A 9,655-nucleotide genomic window follows, 5' to 3' on the forward strand; every position below is an offset into this window, starting at 1 on the left:
GGATTAAACGCAAAAAATTCGAATGGCGGTTCTCATCGGTTAAGTGGGATCAAAGTTCGTCGAGGAATCGACAGCTTTGAGTCGATTAATCCGCGTCGAGATCAATCCCGGACACGTGGCTTGTCACTTGGAGTTGACACAGATTTCCACGAGTTGCTTCGACACCCAGGATACGCCGTATCCTTTGATCTGTTTCTGACAGCTTTATTTCGTTCCTATTACGCGTCAACCTTCCCTACCGCGTTCTCCAATGGTTCGTATTATTTTGCATTTCGCCTGAACTTCTTTCAAGCGGCAGGAGATTCTGTTCGTATCGAGTCAGACAACGAATAATTCGCTGCCTCCTCCATGCTCGAAAAATGTACAACTTTGTACAGAAATTGTAATTAATTTTCTAGACTTTTATTTTTTTCAAATTATAATTTTCAAACTTTGCACTTGCGATGTAATGCTACTCTATTCGTTCTTCATTCCATTATTAATAATCCCATTAAAATAATGAGTCTCCCTTACATTAATTATTTATCTCTCAAATATTTATCAAGCCTTCGTTAAATTGTTTTTAAAATAGCATGCTTCGCGGCATAAAGTACCACAGAAAAATTACAATAAGAAACGATCTATGTAAACAACGCATCCCATTCAGCCTTTTTTAATATACCACACTCGATATCTCCGCCCACGTACGATGCACAAAATGCACGTAAAAGGAGCGAGAAACCAGCGTTCTTTCAATATAAAAGCACGATTAAAGTAGAACTCACCGCTGTCCGCGTAGGTCTCTGAACCGTATCCATCCTGAAGTCCACTCGCCCACGTGCCCTCGTACCTCGCCGTGGACGTGGTCGATTGTCTGACACCGTATCGACCCTTGAATCCTTGAGACCATTCGCCGCGATAAATCCACCGTCCACGGGTCTCCATGCCCAGACCGTGGCGTTTCCCATTCTGCCACTGGCCTTCGTAAACCGATCCACTGAAATTCAATATTGTTGACGAGTGATAATACGATATAAGTTGTTCTCAGAAAATCAGTCGCTTGCGTTTCGCCCCTTAGCCTCGATGCACCACAGTAATCGAAGACACTTTCCGGACTTGTTGCTCTTCGTGATTCAAACTGTTTTGCTAATTGGGTTTGTCTCGTGTTTCTTACTGCTTTGTATTGAAAGGGAAGTTTCTTTCGGAGAGATAAGGCTCGTCGAAGGGTGAACAAGATCTCTTTAATACAATTTTGTGTCATGGAGATTGCTATTTAGAGAATTTGGAATATATAAAAATTGTTAATTTTATTGACACTAAAATTATGAGAATTACTAAAAAATTCCTAATATTTTATCGAAATTTTATAGATTCGGAACAAATGATTTCTGAACATTTAAAAATTACTAATTCTTTTTTTTTTAATTATACACATTTACTAATATATATGCTTTTTTAACGATTTGAATATATGGATAAAACTTTTTTTGTTTACATCGTATATTTTTCCGATAGTTTTCATCTGGATTATCTTGACGCATGTTCTATCCTTCGTGTTAAATGATTGATACGAAGTCACCTATTTGAAATATATGAATGTATGAACTGTTGTGTTTTTTATAGATTATAGACTGTTGGTTTGCGTATCTTTTATAAATCTGATCAATAAAAGTAACAGGAATTATATGGAACAAATCAGATTTTGCTAGTCAGCTTCCAGCATACAATCGATACGAAAGGAACTCGTTATCGAAATGCTCTTTGGTCTTTTCAGCAGCTTTTATCGCGTTCAAATTCGAATACTCGTACGCTTTTCCACACAACAAATACTCGGTGCTCAAAGACGAATATGTTTCGCACGAGTGGATCCTCCTCGACTTCTGAAGGGAAAAAGAAACAGATGCTTCGATCTGAAGAAGCGATTTTCCTTTTTATGTTTCATTCGAAGTTGCAATGAAGAATCTTTCTCTTCCTCGATATTGCGCCACGCGAAGAAAGACCAAATTCTTTGTTGGTTTTGTCGCTAACACATATACATTTCTGTATATATAAAAAATACGTTGCAACAAATGTACTTTGTTCTTTTCACGGAAAAGATATACGTTTTTCATAAATATTTATTTGACACAGATAGCTTTTCATATAAAAAGAATCACGATTACTCATTGTTAAAAATCAGTTTCTGTTATCTTTGGTTCTTTATCCTTGATACTACGGTTGTTTATGTAAATTCTTATTTTTATAAATAAAATTAGTCGAATAAAACTTAAACAAAAATTTATTTTATTTTATTATCTTATTATTCTAATATATTTGTTAGGTAACTTGTATATGTTTGTAACTTATATATCTTCACGTTTAGGTTTATTAACCGTTCTTTTCTTTCTTCTATAATGTGGTTTTTGGCGACATTGCTTGCTAGAGATTATTCGGAAATTACGGTTCGACATTCGCGACAATATTCACGCACCAGTGTCGCTTGCACACAGCTCCAGAGCTCATTTTAATTAACAGCGGACGAAGATTGAAAATCGTGTTGATATCGAATATCGAAGACGGCCGCTTAGGAGAAACGAAAAATGGACAAGTGGTTGATATTCGCCATATGAATGAAGTTGCAACATTTTCCTGCGAATAATTTGAATTTTTTATCTTCAAACAACTGGAACTAAAACCTCTGACGTCATTTATTTGACCCATCATTTTATCTTATTGGATCCTTTTTCAGAAATCTTGTTGAATATAGAAATATCGCAAACTTAGTACAGTCATCCACCTTATCAACGAAACAATATTTCTTCTTAATTTCAAGAGTTATCCGATGACTCACAAGCATGCTATCTATTTCCACCAAAAATATAAACGAATAAAGTTTTCCACTTTATTATGACCAATGACAGAGATAATTGCCGAAAAATGGTTCCACGTCATTTGTGGTCTCAAGTTCGTCATCAACGAAAGGCAGCATCGTAATTTATCGGGCATCCCTAGGAAAACGTGACTTGACGAAGACCTTGCTCCAATTTAGACGGAAACGAAACGACGGAATCTCTCGGCCCAGATACGTGGTCGCGAGAAACATAAGTTCCCCATCTTTGTCCCTTCTCCTTTTTTCCTCTTTCTATTTTCTTTCCACGGTATTTCCACCCTTTCAACGTTGCCAGCGACGCACTCTGATCGAGAGGAACCAACACCGAAACGTGGCGAGAGTATTAAAAGGAGAAACGACCACAGTCACGCTGGAAGATCTTTAATACTAATTGCTAATTACAATTATAGAATGACCTTGTTTGAACTGTTAAACACATGCACGATAGCCATCCGATAAGGTTTAGTCAGTGTAATTAACGATTAAAGTGGAACGATCATTTTCTATTTTAATTATTCTATGACCCTCATTATTGCGAATTGGATCTTGGAATTGATACTCTATGTATACATCTGTCACGATATTAATTTATGTAATTCGAAATTTTGAAGCGACCCTTCTTTCGTTTTTCTCTTTTTCTATTTTATATTATTTCAATGATCATGCAAGATAATTTGGTAGTTTAGAATAAACGAAAAGACGAAGACAAAATCGATCAAGGGACGAAAACGTGTTGTTATATCTCAATTAGAAACTTGTTCGACGTGCGTGACTTTGATTCGCGATACGATCAAACCCAGACCTTTCGAATGACATTTTTCTGTTACGTGAGGTCACGGAATCCACAACGTGTTCTCGTAATTGTGACATGACTGGTTAACGTGGTTGGTTAATCGATAACGCATAAAACGCACGAAAACGTCGTGCTTATCTACCACCGTTTAAGGAGGTCGCGAATTCTTCGATGGGTACTCCAATTTCGCTAATATCGAAGCCAAAATTCGAAGAATTATGGTATATAAGTTATCGCTGTCAAAAGTGTAGATAGAAATTTTTCATTATTAGTAAACTGCGAATATGTAACTAAAGTAAATGGAACCGACCTAATTTAAAACCGCTAGCAGGAAACCTTCGTTTCTCTCGAGGCAAAAGAAAATTTGCAATAGGATCTGTAACATGGAATTTGAATACACAGAGACGAACAGACAGTTTTGGTATCTGGATGTTTAGGATGGTTCAGATGTCCCAATAACTGACATTCGATAATATTGGTATATTCTTGGACAATCCGAAGTTTCGATGCATCAACGTGACCTATTATCCGAATAGTCGAACCGTGGCTACCGAATGCTTCAAGGATCTACGAATTATTTATGGTTTTTGACAGGGTGATGAATTCAGGATTGTTCCAAGTCCCGCGAAACACTCTAAATATAGTAATTTCGAATTCGCGGTGATTCTTTTCGTTTCGGCCTAATCCCGAGTGTTCCCATTGATGAACACCGTCGTACTAAAAATACATAAAAATGTGGGTCAATTCCCCTATACGTTGAAACGTGCGTGTGTCAGCCGATGTTAATAACACTTATATTTACGAGCTCTCGTTGCACTGGACTATTTAAAGCTGCGTGACAAAATTTCTTCCGGAACGATCGACGGCTCAAATATAGTCGCGCAACTTACAACGTTACGCGGTCCCGTGGAAAAGAATCACCGAGAGAAATGTTTCCATAATTTTTATCACAGAAGCTTATTACACCGTCTTTTTTTTTATTTATTTACGAATGAGGCAAAAAAGAAAAATGCCTTTGATATAAGAACGAGCGAAATGTATCTAGTGATTATATTTCATTTCATCAAATTTTTGCCTTGTCAAAAATCAGATCTTCTCTAGAAGAATATTAGACTGTGAAAGTGATACATATGGTAGCATTGTTTGTTATTTGAGCAAACTATAGGTAAAGTTAACCGCTTTACTGACCGCAAAGATAATTATTTTTTATTTTTCTTCTCTAGACGAAACTAGACAGAGATTTATTTTATCTTCGAAATACCAGAACGAATATATTATAGTTTCGCATATCATACGCGGCTTATATATTTTGGCATTTTTATTACCATAAATGTAATCTTCATATTGCTAAACGTCGTTGCAAAAATCCTTTCGATAAATACAAACGTTATATATTATTATATTCTATATACATTGATCTCATTTGAAGAAGAAATGCACTTGTACCATTGAACACAATCGAAAAATCTCTCAAGAGGCGATTGAACAGGAATTCCATTGAAAAACGAAAGAAAATAAGCTTCTATGATGAACCGAGGATTATTTCCCCCCTGTCAGAGCCGTTGGCTGAAAGTCCTGGAAATTTGGCGAAACGATTGTTTGCCGCGTCCGTGAACTAGGTCCTAACCGCTCGGATCCCACTGACCCGGACTCGTTGTCCTTGCACTCGATGACCTACTTTCAGGATCGGGAGATTCCCGCCCTGCCCCAGGTATATACCGAGATACGTGTCAAGGTCTCCCGTTTATCTCGAATTCACGCCGTTAGAGACGGTTCCCAAAGATAGAGTAAAATCAGCTAAATGCCGTACGGCCAGGCTAAATGTACGAATTTATCATCTCTCTATTCGAGATGACGTCTGCTAGTCGAAATCGGTTCACGCTTTCTTTCCACAAAAATGCATTGATAGTGCGACTGATAAATGGAAACATCGTTATTGTGACATTTATGGTTACTATTAGGTGATTATTGTATTGTGAATACGTCATAACGTTCAGAGTTGCTTTTCCACATAACAACGAGACCAAATCCTCATCACTCGAATATCAACTCTGGTCATCTCAACTATAACGTTTCAATGTGCTCGTTAAAGAGCTCTACGTTTCCTCTTTGAGCGAAAACCTTCATCCGTTTCGTGGTCGTTTATCTGGATCTGTGTCGTCTTTAGGATTCAGAAGATGAGGTTTACGGGTTCTTTCTGCTTCTAGCGATGTATGTAACCCGCGAAAGCTCTGCTTTTGATAGAGAAGCTTCCACTACCTAATCCTATATTACGGGCTGTCTATATTTAAGAAAACGATAATTATATCATTCACGTACGACGAAATGGTAGATGAGTTGGATGAAATTTGATCGAATATAAGCGATCGTTTCAAGTTTGGACCGTGTTTGTTCTATCGAGAGTAATTATTTTAGTCCTCTTGCGAGTCGAGGAGATTTAGCTTTCGAGACAAGAGAACCGAGTTTGAAAGCATTCGACCGCGATCGAGATATCGATGCTGTGCCGGTGTATCCCCGAAATACTCGGGCATGCACGCTCCAGCAAGAACTAACGAGCCTGAACCAGTTTCATTTACACGGATGCCTGTTTCAAGTGTTTATTATTCACCGAGAATCTTCAAAATAGAAAGACGAGTGACAGCAAGCAAATCTAATGTCTGTTTTTGTAGTTAATGGAAAGGCAATTAGAACATGAGGTAAAGATTGTTCTAGATAAATCGAAGATGAATAACGTTTTTATTAATTAAATTCATGATGCCTTTGATTTGACATCGTTCCGCTAATTGAAGACGGTTTACGATCTGGATAGTAACAATGTACACGGAGATTGGCTTAACCGAGAAGATCAATTTTAATCCGTAACGAACAGAGAGGGCATTTGTGGTTTTAAATCGTTGAAGGCCAGAATTTCAAGAGTTGCGATGTCTTTGTAGTATCTTAAACGAAGTTTCCAAAAGATCCGTTTTATCGGAATTTAATCCATATTATTAATGTTTAACTATAAACCACTAAGAAATGATTTTCACATATAAGTTGCATTTAATGATCGTCCTTGCGTTTATTTTATATCGACGCATTTTGATAAAAAAAAAAAGAAAAAGAACAGAAAGAGCCCGTATATCAACATCCTAACGGAATAACTCAGGATTCTGGAAAAAAAATAAGAAACCCGATCAAAATTCGCCGGAGAGAGTCGAGAAAAGCGGCGCTAGTAAGCGAGGCAAGGGGCGAATAGAGCAAATTGAAAGCATGCCAAAAATTAATAAGAATCCGAAGGTCTGGTCTCACCTAGGCCAGGTGTAGACACCGGAGACCTCGAAACCAAAGTGCCAGCTACCAGAGTATGCACCTTGGCCCTTGGGTCCCGTACATACGCCGTGTCCATGAGCTTTTCCATCTTCCCAACCGCCGCAGTAGGTGCCGCCATCGTCGAAATCGAATCTGCCACCGTTAACCTGGGCACGATTAGACGCCGCCGTGGCGGTACCTGTCGCTCCAGGTTGGGCAGTGCTTATGCCACCTGTTTGAGGCAATTCAGCACCACCTGCCACCCCGTTCGGCGCTGGCTGTTGCTGCATCTCTTAACACCACTTTCTAGTCTTCCACCACCTCCTCCTCCTCCACCACCAACTTGTTTCCCCACCACCCACGTCGTAATCTTTGCCTTTTTCTTTTTCTTCCTCGTCGTGATTGTGGTCGTAGTCGTAATCGTTGTGGTTGTCGTGCTCCTTATCGTCGTCTTCGTCTTCGTCGTCTTCGTTAGTGTCGTCGCGCTGACCCGTTACCAAAAATCGCACGCGCCTCGTCTCCCTGCTGAACGTTGCTCCGTCATCCTTCCTTCCTTCCACCTCCACGGTTCTTCTCGTTTTACGCGTACCACCAACGGACCTCTGCAAGATCACACGAACAACCCTTTGTTGATCACTCCAAGTCATCGACGAGAAACACTGATCGCGTCAACTATTTTACTTAGCCACGTGAAAACTCGCGTACGCGATTATGTCCGATGTCTTCGCACGGGAGCGCGGGGTCGTCTTAAAGAACGATTCGAAGAATCGACGAGACTCGAGCGCTACTATGCTCTAACGACGAGATTAGGGTAAATTTCTCTGAACCAGCATGGTCACGCGTTATCGATCAATGATCGACCGGTTGGTTATTTGGATGTCAAGGATACGGTTTTTCTCTTCTTTGTGTACGATCTATAAATACGAAATTCAGCCCGAAGCGAGGCTAGACGAGAACGCTCTAGGATTCGACACGGGTTAATTTTAGTTGCCGTTGGTCGGACAGCAACGGACCTGAAAGGAACATCATCGCCGCAAAACCTCGAGTCTCGGCAATACGAACTACGATCACAGTTCACAAAGACGATCTCGTGACTCCCCTGCGAAACGGCTTCGACCGGCTTCCCGTGGCCTTGAAACACTTGAGGACACAAGGAGAATCGATACACCCGTACGATTTCCTTCGTAGCACCGTGCGTCGTTTTACACGTTCGATACTTTCGTCGATTTCTTATTCCTTGCACTTTCTTCTTCTCCTCATCCCTACGTTTCTCACCACTATCGATCGACAGGGTTCTGGCGATTCCGCTAATCGATCGCCGATTATCCTTCGAGCCTAACACGCGCTCGACTCGCACGCACACGCAGCCATTCGCACGCACTCGCCACCGTAAGCAGCCAGTTTAAACGCGGCTCAGATTCCCTATCGAGTCAGCAGCTGATTTCGCGCCACGCGCCACGAATCCGCGACAATCGATAAAAGAAAAGGGAGAGAGAGAGCGTTTTCTCTTCTGCTAATTCGCCCCAAAATCGACGATTCCGATCAACGTTCCATCTAGATCCGATCACCTGTGGTCAGTCGGCACTGCGCGAACGGCACAATCGACGATACACTTTCGAGTTTTCCCGAATATCAACGTAGTAGTATCCGTCTCCAGGCATTCGATAGGCAGTCTTAATACCAGGAGAGGATGCAGCAGGTTTTTCGTCGAACTTGTCGAAACTCGACGGCTGAACAGCAGCCGCGGTTTCGCCGTCCGTCTGACGCCGTTACGCAACGCTTCTATAAGCATCCGTGATCCGCTCGGAATGTGACCCTCTCTCACTCGCTCTCCCTCTGCTACACAGTCTATCTCTGTTCCACTCTTTCTCTCGTTGCTCTCCTCCCCTCTGCCTCTATCTCTCTTGTTCCACCTCAGCTTTAGCTCGCTCCTATCCTATGTTCTGTGTTCGTATGTCGCTCGGTCAGTTGTTAAAACGAAGGCGCGAAAGCTCGTCCGATTAGAGGAACAGTTGGAGCTTGGTTCCTCTCTAGATTAGTTGCTGGTCGCGTTAGTCTACGTGCAAGTAGTAGACGAAGAGAAGAAGAAGAAGAACAGCGGCATTCTGTACCGCCTGGTCTCCCTGGTCCTCCTACGTGCGAACACGATGGCCAGTGAATCAGCCCGCGCCGCCTCTTCCTACATGCGGCCTCTTGTCGGTCTTAAAATATTCACTAGACTTCACGACGAGCAGAGTTTCGCGAGGAGCAGTGCCGTTCGGCCAGGGAATATAGAGCGATTCCTCGTTGGGCTCGACGGCCGATTCACCTCTATCCTTCCGTTTCGTGGATCCACCGAACGAAACTACGCACGCGGTACACTATAACAGAAAACGATAGAACGCAGAAGAACGAGCGATTAGCCGGTTGAAGCACACACTCGCACCTTCTTCTCTCTCTATCTCTTCTCTATTTCTCTTTCTCTTTTTTTACGACGTACAGGACAAGCTTCTAGGGATCGAGATGATCATCGGTAACGTCACCGTTGCCTTCGTGTCCGATCGCGGTTTACTTCGTGTTGTTAAGTCTTGGTAGGAGCGATAGTCGTTGGTGTGATGGTAATCGCGATGGTACGCGTCAGCATGATCAACGGGGGCCCGGAAACCCGGTGTCGTCGCGACGTCGACGTTTAACCGTTCGCGACCGCTGGCTAGACACGATTCACCGCACCCGCCCAACGTCCGTCC

At 41.6% G+C, this 9,655-nt stretch overlaps 2 protein-coding genes across 5 annotated transcripts in view; one reads left to right on the forward strand and one right to left on the reverse strand.

Moving 5' to 3' along the window:
• Positions 1-9,655, forward strand: part of LOC100741182 (cytochrome b5) — a 70,544-nt gene that overhangs the window by 49,996 nt on the left and 10,893 nt on the right. The window lies entirely within an intron of this gene.
• Positions 1-9,655, reverse strand: part of LOC100741061 (junctophilin-1) — a 44,960-nt gene that overhangs the window by 30,686 nt on the left and 4,619 nt on the right. Inside the window, 2 exon segments of the mRNA XM_033319257.1 lie at positions 765-976; positions 6,930-7,531. Coding sequence (XP_033175148.1) covers positions 765-976; positions 6,930-7,219 — 502 coding nt within the window. The 5' untranslated portion in view covers positions 7,220-7,531.

Source organism: Bombus impatiens, unplaced genomic scaffold, assembly GCF_000188095.3.
Source record: "Bombus impatiens unplaced genomic scaffold, BIMP_2.2 scf_0142, whole genome shotgun sequence".
NCBI classification, from domain to species: Eukaryota; Metazoa; Arthropoda; class Insecta; order Hymenoptera; family Apidae; genus Bombus; species Bombus impatiens.